Here is a 26,237-nt window from a genome sequence, read left to right as displayed (position 1 = left end):
GGTGGTTGGTGATGACTAGCTGTCTTCCTCTAGTCTTACACTGCTAAATTAGAGACGGCTAGCACAGATAGCTCTCGAGTAGCTTTGGGCAAAATTCAAGAAAACAAAACAAGAACAAACGTCTTATTGGCAGCGGATAGACTAACGTGGTTTTACTATAGAAAAATAAAAGAATGGAACACGATATGACATGTTTATTGTTCTTTTCTATACGCCATATCTTATACGAAATATGGACCATAAACCATTTTTTTTTACCCTCAAAAAAGGAAATTTAATAATAAGAACGGTATCGAATTTCATCGTTTTTAATCTTTAAGGTGAAATATTAGCTAATGTAATCCAAACTTGAACAAAACAAACTGGGTCAAAATACTCTAATAAATCTTTGGAAATTTTAATGAATATTTCCAATTTAAGTAATCTGGAAGTTGGAAAACTTAACTAACGATGTAATGGATCTTTCACTTAATCTGCTTATTAAATAATACAAAATTACAAGTAAAACTGGTAGTTAAAATCAGTTTTTCGATCTTATTAAATCATATCTGTTTAGTATATTGTTAAAAGTTGTTTTATAAAATTTAGTGTGGTAAAAACTTACCTTTAAAAACTTTTTTTTAATTAGACATTTTATCAATTGTGAGAAAGCTGCTTGTCGACAGTATACAATCTATCCACGTTTAGTTCATACACAGTATACAGTACACAATATATCCACGTTTAGTTCATACACAGTATACAGTATATAATCTATCCACGTTTAGTTCATACACAGTATACAGTATACAATATATCCACGATTAGTTCATACACAGTATACAGTATATAATCTATCCACGTTTAGTTCATACACAGTATACAGTATACAATATATCCACGTTTAGTTCATACACAGTGTACAGTATACAATCTATCCACGTTTAGTTCATACACAGTATACAGTATACAATCTATCCACGTTTAGTTCATACACAGTATACAGTATATAATCTATTCACGTTTAGTTCATACACAGTATACAGTATATAATCTATTCACGTTTAGTTCATACACAGTATACAGTATATAATCTATCCACGTTTAGTTCATACACAGTATACAGTATACAATATATCCACGATTAGTTCATACACAGTATACAGTATATAATCTATCCACGTTTAGTTCATACACAGTATACAGTATACAATATATCCACGTTTAGTTCATACACAGTGTACAGTATACAATCTATCCACGTTTAGTTCATACACAGTATACAGTATACAATCTATCCACGTTTAGTTCATACACAGTATACAGTATATAATCTATTCACGTTTAGTTCATACACAGTATACAGTATACAATCTATCCACGTTTAGTTCATACACAGTATACAGTATACAATATATCCACGATTAGTTCATACACAGTATACAGTATACAATCTATCCACGTTTAGTTCATACACAGTATACAGTATACAATATATCCACGTTTAGTTCATACACAGTGTACAGTATACAATCTATCCACGTTTAGTTCATACACAGTATACAGTATACAATCTATCCACGTTTAGTTCATACACAGTATACAGTATATAATCTATTCACGTTTAGTTCATACACAGTATACAGTATATAATCTATCCACGTTTAGTTCATACACAGTATACAGTATATAATCTATCCACGTTTAGTTCATACACAGTATACAGTATACAATCTATCCACTTTAGTTCATACACAGTATACAGTATACAATCTATCCACGTTTAGTTCATACACAGTATACAGTATACAATCTATCCACGTTTAGTTCATACACAGTATACAGTATATAATCTATCCACGTTTTGTTCATACACAGTATACAGTGTACAATATATCCACGTTTAGTTCATACACAGTATACAGTATATAATCTATCCACGTTTAGTTCATACACAGTATACAGTATATAATCTATCCACGTTTTGTTCATACACAGTATACAGTGTACAATATATCCACGTTTAGTTCATACACAGTATACAGTATATAATCTATCCACGTTTAGTTCATACACAGTATACAGTGTACAATATATCCACGTTTAGTTCATACACAGTATACAGTATACAATCTATCCACGTTTAGTTCATACACAGTATACAGTATATAATCTATCCACGTTTTGTTCATACACAGTATACAGTGTACAATATATCCACGTTTAGTTCATACACAGTATACAGTATATAATCTATCCACGTTTAGTTCATACACAGTATACAGTGTACAATATATCCACGTTTAGTTCATACACAGTATACAGTATACAATCTATCCACGTTTAGTTCATACACAGTATACAGTATATAATCTATCCACGTTTAGTTCATACACAGTATACAGTGTACAATCTATCCACGTTTAGTTCATACACAGTATACAGTATATAATCTATCCACGTTCAGTTCATACACAGTATACAGTATATAATCTATCCACGTTTAGTTCATACACAGTATACAGTATACAATCTATCCACGTTTAGTTCATACACAGTATACAGTATATAATCTATCCACGTTTAGTTCATACACAGTATACAGTAAACAATCTATCCACGTTTAGTTCATACACAGTATACAGTATACAATCTATCCACGTTTTGTTCATACACAGTATACAGTGTACAATATATCCACGTTTAGTTCATACACAGTATACAGTAAACAATCTATCCACGTTTAGTTCATACACAGTATACAGTATACAATCTATCCACGTTTAGTTCATACACAGTATACAGTAAACAATCTATCCACGTTTAGTTCATACACAGTATACAGTATACAATCTATCCACGTTTAGTTCATACACAGTATACAGTAAACAATCTATCCACGTTTAGTTCATACACAGTATACAGTATACAATCTATCCACGTTTAGTTCATACACAGTATACAGTATATAATCTATCCACGTTTTGTTCATACACAGTATACAGTGTACAATATATCCACGTTTAGTTCATACACAGTATACAGTATATAATCTATCCACGTTTAGTTCATACACAGTATACAGTAAACAATCTATCCACGTTTAGTTCATACACAGTATACAGTATACAATCTATCCACGTTTAGTTCATACACAGTATACAGTAAACAATCTATCCACGTTTAGTTCATACACAGTATACAGTATACAATCTATCCACGTTTAGTTCATACACAGTATACAGTAAACAATCTATCCACGTTTAGTTCATACACAGTATACAGTATACAATCTATCCACGTTTAGTTCATACACAGTATACAGTATATAATCTATCCACGTTTTGTTCATACACAGTATACAGTGTACAATATATCCATGTTTAGTTCATACACAGTATACAGTATATAATCTATCCACGTTTAGTTCATACACAGTATACAGTATATAATCTATCCACGTTTAGTTCATACACAGTATACAGTATATAATCTATCAACGTTTAGTTCATACACAGTATACAGTAAACAATCTATCCACGTTTAGTTCATACACAGTATACAGTATATAATCTATCCACGTTTAGTTCATACACAGTATACAGTAAACAATCTATCCACGTTTAGTTCATACACAGTATACAGTATACAATCTATCCACGTTTAGTTCATACACAGTATACAGTAAACAATCTATCCACGTTTAGTTCATACACAGTATACAGTATACAATCTATCCACGTTTAGTTCATACACAGTATACAGTAAACAATCTATCCACGTTTAGTTCATACACAGAATATTATCTGTCCATATCTAGTTGATGCATAATGTTAAGAATATATTCTACTCACGTTTAGCTAGTATACAATATATAGTACAACACTTTTACTGAAGGTCAGTTTATATAATATGCAATACAATAATCTAACCACGTTCAGTTCATACACAGTATACATTACAACCTGTCTACTCAAGTTCAGTACTTGTACAGTATGTAATATATTTAAATAGTCACGTTTAGTTCATGTACAGTAGATAGTACAGCCTGTTCACTAAAATTTAGTTCTTTTTCGGTAAATAATGCAATCTATTCCAGTTAGAGCCAGCACGACTCAATAGTTAGTGTACAAGAATGTGTAGCGATAAAACCACGCTCCGCTCTTTGGGCCTCTGGGTGTGCTATAAGAGTAACTGTCTAACCTCATAACTCTGTCAGATAAGGGTAGTTGGCAATGGGTGATGTTGACTACCTGTTTTTCTTGTAGTCTTTCATTGCTAAAGTAGAGATGGCTAACGAGGATAGCCCTTGATTAGCTCTGTGTGAAATCCAACAAACACACTACTCAAGGTTCTTATTCAATACCTAAGTTATAGAATAAGTAAATAAATATGTAATAAATTTTACACACAGTAGATAATTTTACTGAATTTTCCTAGCCTAAAATACATATGACTGTGTGTGTCCCAGTAGCTTCACGCTTATTGTCGTTAAATAAAGAACCCTAAAGATCGGATTGGGTTATTTTTACTAGAAAATATAAAACGAGATAATGTGACATTTTCTCGAGTTTATTTAGTTTCTGGTTGTTATTACTGAGAAATGACTTTATATTCGAGTGCATTATTAATGTCTTATTGTAGGCATGCTTGGCACCTCATTATTCTGTTGTGCTATTCTTGACTCGATGCGCTTTAACCGAATATAAATATTCAACTGCTAAATTACATAAAAATAAGTGACACTTAAAATAACAAATTTTGGTAAATTTTAAAGCGACATACTTTCACTTTTGGTCATATAAACCTCGAAGCTTTCCTAGTAACTATAAAGCTCACTGAATCTTGAAACGAAAAGAACCTATCACTGACATATCAAATAGGATATTAATGTCTTATCATTCTAGATTACTTAATTTCTTGCAAATCACTGAAAAAAGATAAAAACTTGCTGATAGTAAGAGAAGAAACTGTAGGAAGTATAATTAATTTGTTTCCCCAAAGTCATTAATTTAGACAACGCCCATTTTCCGTTGTGACCGATTTCCATTTATATCAATTTCTATCCTAGACGCGTACGACTCTAAATATGAGGTTCGCGAGTTCAAATCCCCGTCACACCTAACAAGCTCACCCCTTCAGTCGTGGGGGCGTTGTTATGTCACGATCAATCCCACTATTTGTTGGTAAAAGAGTAGGCCAAGAGTTGGCGGTGAATGGTGATGACTAACTGACGTCCCTCTAGTCTTACACTACTAAATTACGGATGGCTAACGCGGATAGCTCTCCTGTAGCTTTGCGCGAAATTAAAAAACAAACAAATAAATCCATTCTACATTTGACAAGTGTAAACTGAAATCGCGGAGTAAAGTCAAGTGTATCAGTAAAGTACGTTTGTTATCCCTAAAGGTTTACCTTATTTACAGAACATTTCTGTGAAGATTCTTAACGTGATTACCGTTATAAAAACATTTGTAATCTTATTTGGGTTTTTATGTAGAATTGCTTGACCGAATAAGGGCGGGTTCAAATCCCGGTCGCACCAAACATGCTTGCCCTTTTTCAGCCGTGGGGGCGTTATATTGTGACGGTCAATCCCACTATTCGTTGTTAAAGAGTAGCCCAAGAGTTGGTGGTGGGTGGTGATGACTAACTGACGTCGCTCTAGTCTTACACTGCTAAATTAGGGACGGCTAGCGCAGATAGCCCTCGTGTAGCTTCGCGTGAAATTCTAAACAAACAAACAGACTTAATAAGAAAAACTGTTTAACCATCGCATCTATTCGTTGACAGCAGTATATTGTAAAAATATGTTACGATAAATATATTTATAGTGAACTATATGTGTAAATACATATCAAAACAATTTATTATCCTAAATGCAAATACTAAAACATTAATATTTTACAATATAAAAATCGTCGCATAATCAAATTATCCGATTAATCGAGACAATCGGAAAAACTGTAAATAAATGCTGATATAATGCTTTTATTTCGTTAGACACTTGTGTCTCATACGGAAATATGGTATTAAAGTGCACTGTATGTTGTTAATACACATATTAGTTTGTTATAGCATTTGCAGCAATAAAACTGCTATAATCAGGTTGCTAGGCTAATTTATAGTTTCACAATGTCATTAGTTAAAACTATTAGGCTTAACTTCATAAAGATTGAACAATGTGATGGAAGAGTGCGACATAGTCAGGAACAAATAACATACATTCGATATATTTAATTTATAACAATTGTTTGTTGTTGTTCTTTGTTTTTTGTTTGTTTTTAATTTCATGCAAAGCCACTCAAGGGCTATCCGCATTAGCCGTCCCTAATTTTGCAATGTAAGACTAGAAGAAAGGCAGCTAGTCATCACCATCCACCGCCAACTCTTGGGCTACTCTTTTACCAACGAATAGAGGGATTGACCGTCACCTTATAACGCCCCACGGCTGAAAGGCGAGCATGTTTAGTGCGACCAGGATTCGAACCCGCGACCCTCGGATTACGAGTCGAACGCCTTCACAGGCTTGGCCATGCCGGGCCTAATTTATAACAAATTAATATAATCAGTCAGAGGTTTGGATTTGCTGTTTTTAACGCAATCCTTCCTTTTGATTTTGTTTATTTAACTTTATCAGTATTAATATATACATATATTGGCTCAAATAGAAATATTTTCTGTGTTATTTTTTTCTATTCCTTTCATTTATTCTTCATTGTTTTCCATCATATAACTTGGAAACAGTTTAGACAGTAATTCATTTTGTGAGAAACTCATCAGATGACGCTCATGCCAAATGCGAAGAGGTTCGTTGTAGCTCTTATGTTTCTGTTCTGCTCTCACGTGTCCACTCCACTGTTCAGCTTGCTTATTATAGCACTATAAAATAATCAGGTGGGAAGTATGTATCTTCCTGACTAGAAACTCAAACCGTCTGAACAAACATGCCAAAGAGTGGGTGCGACTAACTTTGTAAACTGTGTTGTTATTTAAATAAAACAATTTGAGATCACTATAGGATGTATTGTATAAAAAATAACTGAATAGTTCAAACATTTAAGGACAAAAATATTAAATTTTCATTGGATGTTTGCTGGAAATGAAATATTCTTTCTACAGGTTACCTCATAGTGGTTCAGCGGTAAATATACGGAGTTATGACACTAAATATAAGGTTTTAATACCCACGGTGGCCAGGTGGATTAAGGCGTTTGACTCGTAATTTGGGAGTCGCGGGTTCGAATACCCATATCACCAAATATGCTCGCCCTTTCAGCCGTCGGGACGTTATAATAGTACGATCAATCCCACTATTCGTTGGTAAAAGAGTAGCCCAAGAGTTGGCGTTTGGTGGCGATGACTAGCTACCTTAACCACCTGGCCATGCCGGGCCCCGACGATGGGTAACGTACCAATAATTCATTGCGTTGTCTCATGTTTCCGAAAAAAACAAAACAATATTACTTTGCTAGAAAAAGTTAGGCGAGTATATGTCTTCCCTATCTTTTCTATCTCCATAGTTTTCAAAAATTAGAAAAAAATAATCCCGTGTTCGAATCCCACTCGCATCAAACATGCTGGCCCTTTCAGCCGTAGGAACGTTATAATGTGACGGTCAATCCCACTATTCGTTGGTAAAGGAGTAGTCTAAGAGTTGATGGTGGGTGGTGATTACTAGCTGCCTTCTCTCTAGTCTTACAATGCTAAATTAGGGACTGCTAGCGCAGATAGCCCTCGAGTAGCTTTGCGCGAAATTAAAAACCAAACAAAAATAATTTTTGAAATATTGCTGTATCTGTTTCATATCAAAGTTTAACTCATAACCATTTTGTAGGACTACAAAAGATTAAGTATTTTTAGGTTTACGAGGAAATTAATGAATAACTTACGAAATTCGAATCTATCAATTTAACACCCATTGGTCTGTTTAATGCGCATTGTTCTGAAAGGAGTCAAAGTAAAGATAAATATGTTGATCTTATAGTAGAGATTATTTTAATATTCTGATGTAACTGCAACCGTTTTATTGAAACCATTACGATCCACAAGGATTTGTTTCTTTGTGATTAATCACAAAGCTACACAATGGGTTATTTGTGCAGTGCCCAACACGGATATTGAAAGCCGTTTTTCAGCGTCGTAAGTCTTCAGACATACCGCTATGCTACAAGGTGGCTCCACAAGGAGGGAGAAAGAAGTCGAATTCACCTCACCTTACCAGGTCCTTAAGACCTTAAACCCCCCCCCCCCAAAGGACGTTCGAAATCTATTGAAATAATATCGTGTCGTTTATTATTTATTGTCACTTTCTAAAATTGTTCTTCACTTGAAGATATGCAGTTATTTAAACTTCCCATGTCACTCTGACAACAAAAATAATGCCAACCTCTATTCACTGTCTGTCTGGAAAGTTTAATTTTATCTGTTAACTTTGAACATGAAAACAAAACAACTTTGCTGAGTAAAACCAGTTGTATTTATCCACGTGAAATTAGTGTTAAAAACGTAACTATAACACTCTGAGTGCCTATCTATGTTAATTAAGTGATGGAATTTAGAAGTACAAAACTCTTTTCACACTTCACATTACTGTAACACATGTTTGGATGCTTTGTTCCAAATGCTGTAATTTGCATATTTATGTTTCTATATTTAAAACAAATTAATTTTCTGAATAATTCCATACGAATTTTAGGACATGAACGATCAGAAAAAGATCATGAAACGCTGATAAAAAGTATAAACTATTTTGCACTAATTATCTTATGAAGTAGCGGAGCAAAATCCGAAGTCTTTCTGAAGCTTCTGAAGAGCTCTCATATTCTTTCAATATTTTGTAAGAATGATATAAGATGATAAAGTGGGCAAACTTCTGATGAAAAGAAAATAACAAAACAAGATAATCCAAATGAAACAGGAAAAGAAGGAAGAAAGGCCAGCCGGTGAAGGAGAAGTCCGAGCACGTGTGACTTGTTGAAAGGTCAACATAAGTGTTCATCAAAAAAACAAACAACGAAATACGAAAATAATTGTTATTTGTTCGTATTTATTGCAATTTATTTTTATGAAAGATTTGTTTGTTTGTTTTTTAATTTCGCACAAAGCTACACGAGGGTTATCTGTGCTAGCCGCCCCTAATTTTGCAGTGTAAGACTAGAGGGAAGGTAGCTAGTCATCACCACCCACCGCCAACTCTTGGGCTACTTTTTTACCAACGAATAGTGGGATTGACCGTAACATTATAACGCCCCCATGGCTGAAAGGGCCAGCATGTTCGGTGCGAGGAGGTTCGAACGCGCGACCCTCAGATTACGAGTCGCACGCTTTAACACGCTTGACCATGCCGGGTCTTTTTATGAAAGAAAGAAGGAACAAGAAAACAAACAAGAAAAAATGCCTGGAAAAAGGGGACACATTTCTAGAAAATGTAGTCGAAATTGTAATTTTGAAACGATCATAAAATTTCGAGTATTTATGCCCTAAAGAATGAAATAACACACTTGAAATATTCTTCATTGTTCTATTTTAGTGCTAAAATTCAACAGTTAACGTTTTGCACAAACCGACACTATATGAGGAAATGTTGCCACCCCGAGGTGTGCATTAAGTGTTAAAATTATAACCAGCCCTATTTAATTATTAAAGTTAAAACTGACACTTAATGTTATTAAATTGAAACAAATAATGAATACTGGCTTCACATTTATTTAGAAAAAAAACGAAATACCACGCACTTCTCATAAGAATACATTATTTAGAAACAAAGTGAGAGATAATAGTCTTGTTTGTTCGGGTTTATTTGGTATTAAAATCTGTCATGAAATATAAGAAAACCAGCTGTTTGGGATACATCGCTTTCCTCTTCACAAAAAAGGCAATTTAATTAACATATTAACATTATTAGACAATGTTGAGTATTAATAAACAGAAAATGTAGATACCGACGTGAGTAGAATGTTTAAACTAGACAAATTCTCACAATGCAAGACTGGCATAAGTCTAGCTACAAAACGCATTATGGAGTTACGCCTTTGGCAGTCGTTTTAAGGTTTTCCTTCGTTTTTATACAGGTGTGTTGTAATGTTGCATTCGCGCCATTTTATTTAGTATATTAAGACAGTAGTCTCGTGTGATGTAGAACCACCTACTTGTGTGTGTACTGTGTAATTATATTTTTATTATTCAAAGTGTTGCACACTTTTATAAAATATATTAAAGAATAGATAGTGAACTCAGTGATGTCGAGAAAACCCACTTGTAGAGAAATATATATGTAAAATAACATATTGAATGAACTGTTGTGCTTAATAAATTACCTTCCGTTCTTATTGTTTGTTTGTTTTGTTTTGAATTACGCCCAAAGCTACACGAGGGCTATCTGCGCTAGCCGTCCCTAATTTAGCAGTGTAATACTAAAGTAAAGACAGCTAAACATCACCACCCACCGCCAGCTCTTGGGCTACTCTTTTACTAACGAATTAATAGACGAAAAATAAAATAATTTTTAGATACACTCTAAATTTCAGCTTAATATCAATCATAAGAATTGATATCAAGACATAATTATGTCATAACATAGTTCTTTTTGTCTTTTGAATCTCAAGTACAGAATCACATAAAAAATTAGTAGATTATAAGCTTTCTCAGGCACGCAGTTTCTTCAATTCATATAATAGGATACGTTGGATCTAGGTTCATTTTAAGCACAGGTGAAAATGAGGTTTCAGATGATTGTGAAAGATGGCTTTGCTTCTTGAAACATTGTGTAAAGGATTTTACCCTCTTTTGTCGTTGTGTTAACATGAAATATTGAAATGGACATCAAACAGAAGAAGTTGTTTAACTTATTACTTAGTAATGTGGCCCGGCGCGTAAGGCATGCGACTCGTAATCTGAGGGGCGCGGGTTCGCGCCCGCGTCGCGCCAAACATGCTCGCCCTCCCAGCCGTGGGGGCGTTATAATGTGACGGTCAATCCCACTATTCGTTGTTAAAAGAGTATCCCAAGAGTTGGCGGTGGGTGGTGATGACTATCTGCCTTCCCTCTAGTCTTACACTGCTAAATTAGGGACGGCTAGCACAGATAGCCCTCGAGTAGCTTTGTGCGAAATTGCAAAACAAACTTAGCAATATTCATCGCTTCTTTTTACTTCGGCACGTAGGGGTGGGTGAAGGCGTTCGACTCGTAATCTGAGGGTCGCAGGTTCGAATCCCCGTCGCACCAAACATGCTCGCTCTTTCAGCCGTGGGGGCGTTATAATGTTACGGTCAATGCTACTATTCGTTGGTAAAAGAGTAGCCCAAGAGTTGGCGGTGGGTGGTGATTACTAGCTGCCTTCCTCTGATTTACGCTACTAAATTAGGGATGGCTAGCGCAGATAGCTCTCGTGTAGCCTCGCGCAAAAATTCAAAACAAACAAACAAACAACCGTTTTTCTTATTTATATCACAACTAGAGTATAAAATTCTAATTCTTAGACTTCCTCCACTTCTAATCTAAACATAGAATAAAAATAGTATCAGAAAATAATCCGTGATTTAAGTAGTTTTCTGTTGTTTGCATCTTAGTTTTTCTTGTTTTTGTTGTGGCAGCTCACTTTGTCCCCGTCAAGCCCAAAATAAACCAATACAAAGGAACACTTTTACACCTATATTAATATATATAATTAAACATCTAATCACGCCCTCTACATTCCTACACTCAATCACACAACTCCCTTCAAACATGTGGTCAGCTATCCGTCAGTTACCTCTTTCTTTCTTTGTGAACCTGACGACGACTGAAGAAGGTCGAAACGTTGTTAGCTCCTCTACATAAAAAAAAATCTCAACCCATACCAGTCGTTTTTACATATATATTAGTATCAGAAAAGTATTAAATATCAGACAAAACTAAAAAAATTGCACAAAATCGTTGGAGTGCGTGAACTTCCACTAAATGATTGTCACGCGATCTAATTACATTAAAAGTGGATCGTGAGAAACAACAAACAAGATATCTAAGTCATAAAACTCTCAAAAGGAAGAAACGTTGTCAGTTTGTAAATATAATAATCTTCTAATGTACATAAAATATGTGATTTTAGGGGAAAACTACTAAATACGTTTCCATAGCTAATTCGTATAGTTTATTTTAAATAAACTTGAGTGAATTGGTTGGAAATACTAATCAGAGTCGTAACAAACAATACACATTTTGAAAGACAAAACGTGTTTAATTATAAGCCGAAATTATACAGATTATAATGAAAAAAATAACTTTGGTAAGAAAAACTTTCTAAATCCTGAACTGTTAGATTCATGGTTTTGTATTATGATGTGTAAAATTACAGTTTACCAGTCTACGATGAACCATTGAGTGTTTGTATTGTATATAAAGAGAGTTGTCCTGCATCCTGTGAAACATATTTTCAGTTTCTGGGCCAACTCACTTCTTTATCTTTCACTGTTACACAGAGAGAGGAAAACCAGTCAACAGAACTCGCCATTACGTTACTACTTTCAACCGAATAATGTAATTGACTGTCACAGCTATAACACACTCAGAGTTAAAACATGGAGTGTTATAAATGACTGTAGGTGTTTTCTTATAGCAAAGCAACGTCAGCTGAGTCTACCGAAGGGAATCGAACCTCTGATTTTAGCGTTGTAAGTCCGTAAATTTATCGATGTACCAGCAGGGGACAGTTATTTATGAAATATGGAGTTTTTGTAAAAAAAGTCAGAATTTATCAGATAACTGATCAGTTTTTGATTTTCTAGACAATATTGAATCTACAGGCAACGCCCTCTAGTGACCCAAATCTACCAAAGTTTTTATTTTTTCTTTAAACAACCACAGATAACGGAACACTAGTTTTCATTGATTATAAAACCACATTTAGTCATCTATAAAATAGAACCAAGATTACATTTTAAGAAAAAAATATAGCTAAAAAAAAACAGCTCAGTGATTTATGCCGATTAAAAAGAGGACCTACAGGATTTTTAAAGTGATTATAAATAAATCCGCATTTGTATATATTTTCCAAGTTGTACGAAGCAAACTTGCTGAAAACTAAGACTTTTTTTGCATATTGTTCTCAAATCTTTAAAGCTGGCAACAGGTTAGGTATACTTTCTTTCAGGGTTGATCACCTTACAGAAAAGCAACATTGAGCTATCTGCTGCGTTTACCACGGGGAATCAAACTCCCGAGTTTAGCGTTCTAAGTCCGTAATCCAAATGAGGAACATTAAGTGTACTTAACCAATCAAAATATAGAACCACTTTTAGAACTTGTCAGTGTTCTGGCCTATTTTACGCAATTATTATTATTATTTTCTAAAAGGATATCGAATAATTTGTCTTATTGAATAACAATGGAATAGTTTTTGCTGAGAAAAATTCACACACTGACACATATAACAATTCAATGCGCTGGTTGGAATTCATCTTTTAACTTTAACAAAGTGTTTGATAATACAAATGTGACTAGACCACAGTTTTAATTTATTTCAAATCATGTTGTTTGTACCACGTGATCGTTTCTTCTGAAGAAAGATACTGTACACCGCGAATACTACATTATTTATCAATGTATGTATTATTTTAGGTATAACTGTTTTTCTTACATATTTTAGACTTCTAGAGCTGGGCAAAAATAAGTCATTAAGTTTTAATTTGCTGATACTGAGTTTATGTTACGTATCATGCTATAACGAAACTCTACTTATATGATACTGGAAAAACGTTTTTATTACACGATGTTCAACTCCCAACTTCGCGAAATTTTTATCTTGTCTGCATATAGATTTACAGTAAAGGTCACGATTTTTCCGTTTTTATTTCGTTTTCATCATGGAGAACTTTATTTTTCTCCATTCTCAGGGTGTAGATATAACGTCATGAATACGTCACACGCAGATCTAATGCATTGATGCCACGGGTAATTAAAAATAATCTTTCTACTTACAAAGTAGTAGAACTATTCGTCCAACAAAAGATTTTTAGATTAAATAGATAAACTTAGAAACATCATCACGATTACTTGAATCTCACTATGACAAAGAATGTGAAGGTTTTGATCCCAAAACAAACGTTATTTACTCTTATTATGTAAGTAGTAGAAACACGTAAACCTTCTTGTTATTATAATAAGAATTACAAAGGAGCCATTTAGAGCGTATTGTATTTTCCTCGCAAATCTAATATGCGTAATTTTGTTCATTTTTATATGTGTACAGCCTTAACAGTCAATAATAAAGGTTTGTAGGTGGTCTTTGAATTGATTCTTTACTGTTTAAGTTTAAAGTGTTTTTGTCCGAACTATCCATAATACAAACAATTATCGTAAATCATGGTAATTTTAGAAACCGGATGTTTGTTAGTTGGTATTACACGTGGCTGAGCCAGTTGTTTCTTACGTTCATATCTGTGAAGCTCTAATCGAGGTATGGCCACGTGATCGTTTAGAAATTTATGCCCCTGAAGGTATACATATTGAAAATAAATTTTGTAAACAAATTTTCCACTGTAAATTAGACAGCCTATCATTATAGACCGTGATTTTAAATACTAGAACCATGATAATTTTGTTAAACTTCAATACGTTCTACTAGTAACGAATAAATTGCAATTTCTTTGAATGTTTATATTTATACTTTCTCGGTACCTTGGGAGTTGTATAAAACATAGTTTTGCACTCACTTTCCTAAGCCTATGTAAGCACCTTTGCCTTCTGTACTAGATTAAAATAAATTCTTACTCAAAAAAAGAACTTACATGATAATAAAAATGACAGTTTGTGTTTGTTTGTTTTCAAGCACAAACAACACAATGAGCTATCTGTGCTGTACTTACGACGGGTATTTAAATCCGGTTCCAAGCATTCTAAGGCCTCCAGACTGACCGCTAAACCACTTTGAAAGGAATATTTGGTTTATGAAGGACCGAAAATTCCAGTCAATGTCAGACTAATTTGTTTCCAATCAAATAAATAAATATCCGCATGAAGATGTATTTTACACACTGCTGTAAAATTTTATTAAGTACAACCTACAAAATTAAAAATTGCATACTTAATCATAGTTATATGTAATTTATATTGGACGAGTTTCTGATTTATTATGGTATATACGTTACGTATTACGATTTCAAATAGCTGGTAATTTTATATTTAATTTATGATTGATACATACAATTTTCTTTATTAACACAAATATATTTTAATATATAAACGACAATACAGTCTATAATAATGATTATTGCAAATAATCATTTATTTACAAATGCTTTACAGTCTTACAAACAATGCTGAGACTTCTATCTGTTTTGAAATTGAATATTTTATCGAAGGTTTTCGACGACAGATTTAATTCTATGTTCATACACAGATACATTTCACTTTACGGGATGCTAACAAATTCTAATCTTCGCTGAACTCACGCGGTTTACAAGCTGATTTTTCACGGAGAAAGATTTGTTTGTTTGTTTTGAATTTCGTGCAAAGCTACTCGAGGGCTATCTGCGCTAGCCGTTCCTAATTTAGCAGTATAAGCTTAGAGGGAAGGCAGCTAGTCATCACCACTTACCGCCAACTCTTGGGCTACTCTTTTACCAACGAGTAGTGGGATTGACCGTCACATTATAACGCCCCCACTACTGAAGGGGCAAGCATGTTTTGGTGCAACGAGGATTCGAACGCGTGACCATCGGATTACGAGTCAAACGCCTTAACGCGCTTGACAATGCCGGGCTCCGAGAACGATGCTTAATTTCCTTCAGACATTAATAATTAATGTCTGAAGTTGAAAAGATTGTAATATTCAAACTCTATAAACTTTTCTGTTCAAATATCTGAAGTGTTCTGATTAATAAGCGTTTATCACAATTATAGTTTCCGAGGTTTATAGTATACTGACGTTTCGGTTTATAAGCGTCAAGGCGAGGCTCTCAAATATTGAGTTGGCAACAATATTTTGCTTACACACGTAGTGCATTGTTGATTCTTACACTCGAGAATCTTTCCACAAATTTAAAGAATAATCAGGAATTTCGCATTTAACAACATTAGATACATGCATTTCTAACTATATATACACTTAACTAAAACAAACATGAATAGTAAAATAAATATAAAATAGTAAAATCCGTCACCGTTAACACTTAGCGTAGGATCGGTGGATAAACTTACATTTCTCCTGTGGATATCAGTGATACGTCTGATGGTTTATAACACTAAACTTCGGGGTTTGATACCCACAGTAGGCAGAGCACAGGTAACCAGTTGTGTAGTTTTGTACTTGGCAACGAACAGACAAATACAAATTAAGCTCTACTTTTGTTGTCACTGTGGTATTTCGTGCGTCTGTAGTTTTCTTGAGGAAGTTACTTTTGAGGATCGAATGATACATTAATCACGTTAAAAACTGATAATTCCTCAAAATAATGGAATAGTTATTTGTCACTACTTAGAATAACTATAAGGACTTTACAACGAGAATACTTCACGTTTGAAGAAAGAAGTGGCTCGTGCAAAGTGTTAAAAAACACTATAACGCATCAGATTAATTATAGACAAATAGCTAAATAACGTTAAAACATAAGAAACACGAATAGTTTCAACAGGCAAATCTGGTCATTCTTTAAATTATTTTTACGTTACTACGTTTGTGTGCTTAACTGTTTTTATGATAATCTGTCCTTCACAGCCACCAGGTGGCTGCTTCTTTCAGTGGGTTAGCGATAGAAAAGAACAGTCGAGATGTTCCAGCAAAGTACAATTGTTTTCTGTGGAGTCAAATAACTATATGTTAAATAACACTATGTAACACAAATTTTATTCCTGAATAGTATGTATTATTTCTTAATTGCTTATGTTGTAAAAGTACACAAAATGACCATTATTACCTTCAAACTTTGATTTTGTGACCTGGATAATGAAATTTAGAAATTAACCTGTTTTCTATGTAAAGACGGGTAAATTTGCACATTTTCATTTATATAAGGCCTGAATAAAACAACATATGATTTACATGTATTTATACTAAAGTTATATAAAAATGTTTAGAAGTGAGTAGTTTTTCAAGATTTGCGACTGTAATGTAAATCACTTTCACGTATCAGCCCCCAAATATATCATGTTCTTCTATCATGTTATCATTATACGCTCCTTGGTAGCGGCGTTTAAAGTCCAGTACATCTTGGTGGAAGCGCTCGCCTTGCTCTTTGAGGTGCACCGAGTGAGCCAGGGGAAGAGACGGATACTTATTCCTGTTATGGAGCAGAAGATCTTTGAAGCTTCTGGTTGAGCTATCAATAATGAGGCGCCACTCGATCGGGTTACAGGCAATTCCAATTGCCTCGCACAGACAGGATACATTGTGGCAGAAGCAGAGCCCATTTTGACGAATGAAGAAGCTTGAAAAATGTCGGTGACGCTTCCTCTGACATGCGACTTGCACACTTTCATCTAACAAATCCAACTTCTTGACTCTAGATGTCAAAAGCTCGGTATTCGACTTTGTTAGACCAAGATTTCTGATAAAGTTATTGAGGTCTCTTTGGTTGGGGTAGTATGGATTTCTCTCACCAGCTGCACCTCTGAAGCTGTAATCTGGATATTCAAACATTTACCTTCTCTTCTGATTTGCTGCTATCTTCTGAGGATGTCTGCTTTCTCTCTGGCAGAGTGGGTACAGGGAGCTCAGGACAGTGTGGCACTGGGGCGATGTATGATGGAAGGTCCGGATACATGATAGCAGATGCATTCTTGCCAGCCAGACGTTTGGAAGGGTCCACCATCCAGGAATAGCAATTGCTTGAGTGGTCAGTGGGTTCACACCACATTCTTGGAATAGCGAACTTCATGGCTTTCTCTTCCCATCTGTACTATCCTGCAAAAGAGCAAAATAAAATTGTAATTATGGAGAATATATTTATTTCATCCACAACTAACATGTAAGAAGTTCATGCAAAATATTTTATATGTGATATTTTTGTACTATTGGAAATTAAAAAAATAAATTAAAATATATTTAAAATTTAAAAGATTTAAAATTTGTATAATATAAAATCTCACTATTTAAGCAAGCAAAAATTGTCTGTCTTACCTTCTAGAGTTTTTTTGCAGTGCTCGAAGGAAAAGTGAGGTGCCCAGGTTTTGTACTGATCCCCAAAAGACATGCAGAAATATGACTTGTTGGCTTCAAACATTTTAGCAGATACTATCATAGAGTAGTTTTTGCTCTTGTCTTGATGAATTGGCTACATACATAGCAGAATGCATATGGAGAATGCTTGCAGCTTCTTGGTGCCATCTGTGATCAAATCAGATTGGTGTATGTGTTCATTTCGGCAGCTAGAACTAAACTGAAGTGGTTATCCCCTGTATATACATTACTATGGAAAGTTCCAGAACATTCTAAAAGGTTCTTGAAAATTCTCATAAGTCTTACAACATTCAACAAAGTTCTTGAAAATTCTTGTGAGTTCAAGAAAGTTCTCTATCAGCTGCTCAGCACTGAATCTACCTTGAATGTTCTGGAAAATGGGCAAATTTTAAAATTTCATTACTCTGGTCACGAAAGCAAAGTTTTAAGAGAAAAATACGTGTTTTTCATTTACTTTAGGCATAAGCAATTGGGAAATAACACTTTCTGTCCAGGAACAAGAAAAGGTAAAAATTTTGTTACATAGTGTAATTGACTTTTATAGTCTTGTTGTATACCTCACCGTGTATTAGACAAACAAATGACTACTCACTTCTTGAGTTATCTATAGTGAGATACATTCATACTACTCCATTTAGTCTGTGTCCCGGTGAGACAGCGGTAAGTCTTCGGATTAACAGCGCAAAACTCAGGTGGTCATCTCCTCTCGGTGGACACAGCAGAGAAACCGTTGTGGCTTTGCTGTAAGAAAAAAACACACAGTTATTTAATCTATTTTATCATATGCTGGAAATAATATAAGTGGTGGTATTTTTATACCCAGCATCATGTGTAGTAAACGACCAGCTCAGATACCTGTAATATTCAAATCTAACCATTTCTAATTTAAACTGCTGAACAGAAGAATGGTAAAGAGTCAGAAACACCCGCCACCTCTTATATGAATAGTGTTTACTGAAAGGCGGAATTGACTGTTATAACTATAACACTGTAAGATTAAAGCATTTTTAGTGAAATATTGATTGAGAGTTCCCTATTTTATACCCTGACAGCTCATGCCCAGTTACCATTACATGTATCATCTTATATGAAAGTACTTAGTACGTTTGATCTTAAAATCTTAAAAGTTCCACCATAACACTCAATACGAACCAGTATCTTATTTAAATATTATATGTCAAAGAAATTTCACAAGAACTATCCATTTAAACGTAAAAGCTCTTACACTGTATCAAATTCTTATAAACTGAGAAAAATAATGTTTGATTCTCTAAAATAAAAACCATATAGTGCCTTACGCACTCAACAACCAATGTTTTGTATTGATTTTGATATATAAAACTTAAGAAATTTTGCGCGAAATTCAAAACAAATTTTGAATACATAACCTTGTATAGATTATTCTGGCTTCAATGGTTAATAACAGAACTAGTTTTAATATGAAATAAAATTAAAATAATAAATACGTTATAACTAGATCCAAGCTTTGTGTTACAGAAAAGGTTTATATAATTAATATAAAAAGCGATAATATTTGATCAAAAGGTTTTCCATGGGAATAACACCAAAGTTACAATAAAGGAACCTTATAAATGTGCAATATCTACAGATATAAACCAAATTATTCACGTATTTAAGTTACACGAAAAATATTTAGTGCCAATTTTTCCTTCCTTTTTTTTACGATGGTCTTAGGTTTGATCTAGTTATGTCTTGCTTAAAATAGCCGTTTTAGCATTACGTCTTTACCTATCCTCATATAACTTTGCAAATTACACATCTATCGTGTTTAGAAATTTATTGTTCGTTTGTTTGTTTTTGAATTTTGCGCAAAGCTACTCGAGGACTATCTGCGCTAGCCGTCCCTAATTTAGCAATGTAAGACTAGGGGGAAAGCAGCTAGTCATCACCACCCACCGCCAACTCTTTTACCAACGAATAGTGGGATTGACCGTCACATTATAACGCCCCCACGGCTGAAAGGGCGAGCATGTTTGGTGCGACGGGGATGCAAACCCGCGACCCTCGGATTACGAGTCGCACGTCTTAACCACCTGGCTATGCTGGGCCCCAGAAATTTATTAAATCTAGAAAACACAATTCACTCTACTATGCCAATACGCACATTTTATCGGATGCCCCATATAAATGTATACATTTTAATGTGGCACAAAAAGTACAAAATTAAGTGCTAACCAAATAATGAATGCATTTATTTAAGACTAATCATGAAATCTGATGTTCTCATAATTCCTTTTAACATCACAATTTTCAAAATAGGTTCCACATTTATGGATAATTATTATAATAGGCTGCATTCGGACTATCACACTGTTTGTCATTTCAAGGAATGTTTGTCAAGGGATGTTCAGAATTCCACAGTGGATATTGTCCTTGAGCTCACCAATAGTTCGTGGCTTGTGGTTAGCATAAATTCTGTCTTAGATATAACCTCATAAAAAGAAGCCTGAAGATGACAAATCGGGTAAAATATGGAGACCATTTTACGTTTTTATTAAAGAGAAATTAATCACTGTTATCCAAGTTAACTTTCATCAAATGGTTAAGGAAATATACGTTTCTGAACTTCCCAGTCTTGGCAAAGAAATGAAGATATTCACATAAGAATACAGTGGTTTCAGCAGAATGGGACAACCTCCCATACAGCCATGGTAAAAAAAAAATGTTACCTTCGTGAGAAAATGCCCAGAACAATTGACTTATCTTCATGAGGATGTGGAGTGGCCTCCAGCAAACACTCCCTAAAGAGACGAACAATATGACAGTCTAGATGCAGTCTGTTATAATTAAACTTGGAACCTGCATTGAACATGCGATATAAATAGAGATTATTGAATGTAAACTTTAATTGGTAGGTTTTAATTAAACGCATTTCCTATTGGATGAGCGTTGGGTTTTGTACTTATTTTGAGGGGCACCCTGTACTAGTATCATACGTCAATGTGTCAAATGTTTGATTGTGATTGAAAATTACACAGACTGGTTACTTTAACTGTACCTTTTAAAAGAGATTTGTGAAAGGTTACATTTGTTTACATTTGCAAATTGTGATGTTTTTTTAATGCGCCAACTGGTTGCTTGGACCCTATAAGCGCAGAGTTGTGATGTCATGGAGGTTAGTCTGCAAGAAAATAGGTAACTGTTGTGATTGATCCAAAGTTCATCAGAAGCGCTTCACAATAAATGCAGTATTCTTTTTGAAAGGGATTTGTTATGAAAGATCGTATCTTTGATCAGCTTGTTGAACAAGAGGTATCAATAAATAATGTCATCCGTAGCAAACCAGATCCAACTGTTAATGACAGATTGAAGGTGCCACAGTCTAACTGATTGAGGTCTTCAATGATAGTCGTAATTCAACTCACTCTTATTGTTCTGTGCAAAATTCTTTACAAACAAGAGGGAATTCTTAAAATTGGCAGCACTTGGTATGTTTAGGCAAGATTGGAGTAAATTAATCTGTGATATTTTTTTCCCCTCTTTTTATCAGATATATATATTTTTGTGCGCCACCAATACTAAACGTGGAACGCGTGTTTACCCGATTCGGTTTTATTACTCATCAGAACCTTTACCAGTCTAAACTCAAATTGAAATCATTTTAGGTAGGATTAGAGAAAAGTAATTAATATGTAAGACCTTGGGGTGGTCAAATACACCAGTTGAAAAGGTTTTACCTCCTGAGTCCAAAGTTGTAATTAGATCTCAAACCGGTCAAGCAAAGACAGAGCTATGAACTAAAAGTTTGTACTTAAAAAAATAACAACAAAAAATTCAGAGAAGTTGTACGAGCCACTATGCCGCGGCAGAAAATTGTAATGCGAGAAATGATAATCAGCTCACAAGCGCCTCTTATGCAAGGCTCTAGCAGGATTTATAGTAAAATTTTGTGAACAGTTGATATGTGGAAGTGAATGACGTTATCCGGTTAGCCATATATTTTTTTCTACACTCTGACACTTTTTTGTACATCGAAAAGTTGTCAACCGTATGCATTTACGATGTTCCGTTTTCACCTAGATAGACAAAGACATTTCCATGCGTTCGAACGACAATCGTTCGAAGAATAAGGTAAATACTTCAGCTATCTCTTTGATGAGTAGATTTAAGTAAATCCATTTGAAATCTGCGAGACGAACTTTACTGTCAGATTCACGTCTTAATCCTCTGTTAGCACACGTGAACCAATTATACACTTGGACCAATGGGTTACAGTCTAGCAGTCCTTACATTATTTTGCGGAACCTTGTCCCAAATGTAATCCAATATACTCTTCAGTGAAAAATGGCCTACTTCAACAGTAGGTTGGGTTTTATCTAAAAAAAATGGGTCCAGTCAATTTGCAACAAGGAAAACTTGAAAAATAAAGGAAAATAATAAGTTTCTGGGTGTTGTATGTGGTAAACTTAAAAGGTAACTTCTTTACAGTTTTACTAAAACTGGAGGTCGAACATTTCATGTCTGGTAAACCATAGTATGTTTTATATTTCGTGAAACGCATAGCTCAGCCTGGATGCAAACTTGAGTTTAAGTATCGTATTCCAAAACGTAAACGATAATATAAATTAAGTATGTTGAAGCCAAGTTTCAATTGTGTATTCTGAAATCCGGAATAGAGTTTGAAGTACGTATTCTGAAAAGTAAATCTCAATATTAAATTAAGTATTGTGGGTTGTTTTGTTTGTTTGGAATTTCGTACAAAGCTACTCGAGGGCTATCTGTGCTAGCCGTCCCTAATTTAGCAGTGTAAGACTAGGGGAAAGCAGCTAGTCATCACCACCCACCGCCAACACTTGGGATAATCTTTTAACAACGAATAGTGGGATTGATTGTCACATTATAACGCCCCCACGGCTGAAAGGGCGAGCCTGTTTGGCGCGACCGGGATGCGAACTCGCGACTCTCAAATTACAAGTAGAACGCCTTTACCCACCTGGCATGCCGGGCCTACTATGGTGTGAAAACCTAAGTTTCACTTACACATATTGAAATTTAGACCCAATTATGAATTCAATGATCTGCAGCATAACTTAGAAACAGATATTTAAACTTCGTTCGAGACGTTGTAGGCCATTAAGCTACACTGATATTCTACAAAGTATGTTTAGTCCAAAGTATCCCAGAATATGTATAAAATTATAATCTACATGAAACAGAGGCTCAATTCTTTTGTTACAATATGTCAGTACTTCTGACTATGTGAAGAAATATTATAGAATAATGTCATACATTTTCAATGTTGATACATTAACAATAATGTCATAGTTTCGTATGACGAAAAGTGTTTTCATTTGCAACTTTTATTAGATATAGCTTAACACAAATAAACAAACGAATAACATTAGACATTACACTTTCTGTATTGTTTTTATCAACGTTTCGGTTTTCGTTTTTTTTAGGATGTTTAGTGTAGCACTGATGAAAAGAAATGCACTGTAGTGGACTAAACATTCTAAAGAAGGCGAAAGACGAAAACTGATAGATATTATGTAGAAAGATTAATGTCTTAAGTCAATCTTTGTTATTTATTTTTCTTCACTTTCATCAATTCCTTCCATTGGTTATCAGGAAGGTTATGGACTTACAAATATAAAAACAGGGTTCGATCTACGAAGTGTCCAGATTAGATCGTTGTGTATCTTTGCCCTAAGAAAGAGAACAACTTTCAACACCTTTATGTTTGTGACACAACGTACTAAAAAAATTATGTTCTCAAAGGCCTAATAACTTTAAATGAAACCACATACTGAAGTTCAAGTCGAGTGATAATAGTAGAAGTTAAACGTAATATGTGAAAAAAGCAACAAAATATATCTAACAAGTAATGAAATTTGTTCAGTTAAAAAAACTACACAAACGAGAGATTTCTCTACATCAGGAACTACTTATTTTTGGATTTAAACAGCTACCAAAATCCACGAGAATGTGTAAGTTTTCATGCTGAGTTATTCATTCTTGGAATTTCGCCATTTTGTCTGACGTCAACTGATGTGTGTAAACTAGCTGTTCCTTCTTTGATTAAAGTAAAAACTAAACAATATAAGAATCATAGAAGAAGAGGTAAAGTGTTACTTATTTTTGTATTTTCTATCCTTCACGATTAATGCTTATTTTACTGAAAAACGATGAAACTTTAAAATGTGAATTTGCTGGGTTTTAGATGTTTAGAGTTAAATTGCTATTTTCCAGCGGTAATAGTATTTGATGCTTAGCACAAAGCTACTGTGTCTGCCCTTTGTTCTCTGCGGGACATCGAACAGTGGATTTTAGGTTTTTAAACTCGTTGGCTCACAGGAAGCCGTAAAGATATTCAGTTACATTACACCATTTCAGTGTTTCACATGGGAAGTTTTTGTTTGTGTTAAAGGAAAGCCACATCGGACTATTTACTACTTCCATCTTTGGGAATCGAGCCAAATTTTAGCTTTGTGAGTCTATAAATTTAAAACTGTTCCATCGCAGGACTTTACATGAGAAATAGGTTTTATATGCACGTTAGAGATTCTAAGAATATACTAGAGTAAACTACATATAAATTTGGTGAAGGGCAATCTGAGATTTATAGAAAGTCGAGTATAGAATTATAACACTGGTCACGATATCTTAAGATTTCCGCAAAAGCCAGATCTTCCTGAAATAAGACTGATTTGAAAACGAGAAGAAAATACATGTTCACACAGGTGATAATGTGACACGAAACTCCTAATTGCAGATGTGAATCATAAAACTCAAACTCCGTAAATTATCAGTTTCTTTCCCCTAACTGATTGTCGAAAAAAATAAAGTAGAAATTAAAATATAATTTTATGTGTTTGATATAAACCTCTTTCCATGGAATAAAAACAAAACTTATATATTTAAAACTTTCCGTTTCGGTTTTGTCATTATTTTATTCTTAATAATTTTATAAACATCAAATATAATTAAAATTTATCTTCAGACTCTAACGTCTTATTTCAAGCTAACCCTAATTTCATTAAATACACTTAAGTTAATCTTTCTAAAATTTCTTATCAGTAGACACAGCGGAAAATATTAATTTCACGAACTCAGTTAGGGGTGTTATCTACGTCCCCCGTTAGTACAGCGGTATGTATACAGATTTACAATGCAAAATCAGCGGTTCGATTCCCCTCGGTTGGCTCAGTAGATAGCCCGATGTGGCTTTGCTATAAGAAAACACACACACGGATTTATCTAAAAATAGTAACCCATATAAAAAGAAAATCCAAAGATTAAAGTTATTTTCGTAAGTTTTAAGAGTATTTAAATAAACGAATTACTTAAGCTGAAAAGGTATTTGCAGTGATACATTAAGCAAATATAATCTCTTTGATATAAATTTATTGATATACCCAAAAGATCAAAAGATTGTGGTTTTATAATTTCTATCTGTATGGTATTTATTGAACTATATTTGCGACCATCAGCAAAAATGCTATAGTTTAAATGATTTTGCAGGGTTTCCATCATTAATATGTTGATAAATAAACGTGTATATCTATATTCTTTTTTGTTATTTTATTATTATTATTGATATATATTTTTTTATTTTAGGATTTACATCAATGATCGTCCCTTTATACTTATCAGAGGTGGCGCCCTTTGATATCCGAGGAAAACTGGTAACCCTAAGTGGCTGTTTCTTCGCAGGAGGGGAATTCATGGCTGCTTTAATTGATGGGACTTTTGCTCGTGATAAAATGAATGGATGGAGGTTTGTGCCAGTTGGTATCTTTTTGCTATTTAACTCAGTGTTCATCGAAAGAAGAAGGTCTTTAACACCCATGTGTTAAATCAATAACTGATGGGTATGTAGGACTTTATTTGATGAAACCAGGAAGAAAAAGTATTACGTATCTATTATAGCTACGTGATTTTGACAACCGGAAATAGTGCCATTAATGAAATTGACCATATCAAATTTAAACGTTAAGCCTTCCCTTTAGCTTGGGTCAAGCATGACTTAGTAGCTAGTGTGCTTGGTTGGTAGATTTTAAGTTTCGTGGTTCGCGCCCTGTTGCTATATACAGTATATATGTATTCGGTCTCCTGTCTTGTCTAAGTTAGTTAGAAATTATTG

General features: G+C 34.2%; 1 protein-coding gene across 1 annotated transcript in view; it reads left to right on the top strand.

Annotated features, from left to right (window-relative positions):
• Positions 1 to 26,237, top strand: part of LOC143241049 (proton myo-inositol cotransporter-like) — a 269,876-nt gene that overhangs the window by 208,409 nt on the left and 35,230 nt on the right. Inside the window, exon 2 of the mRNA XM_076484560.1 lies at positions 25,712 to 25,871. Within this exon, the coding sequence (XP_076340675.1) occupies positions 25,712 to 25,871 (160 nt within the window). The remainder of the gene's footprint in view (positions 1 to 25,711; positions 25,872 to 26,237) is intronic.

Source organism: Tachypleus tridentatus, chromosome 1, assembly GCF_004210375.1.
Source record: "Tachypleus tridentatus isolate NWPU-2018 chromosome 1, ASM421037v1, whole genome shotgun sequence".
Classification (NCBI taxonomy): Eukaryota; Metazoa; Arthropoda; class Merostomata; order Xiphosura; family Limulidae; genus Tachypleus; species Tachypleus tridentatus.
Note: the sequence above shows the minus strand (reverse complement) of the source record. Positions and strands in the feature narration are given on the sequence as shown.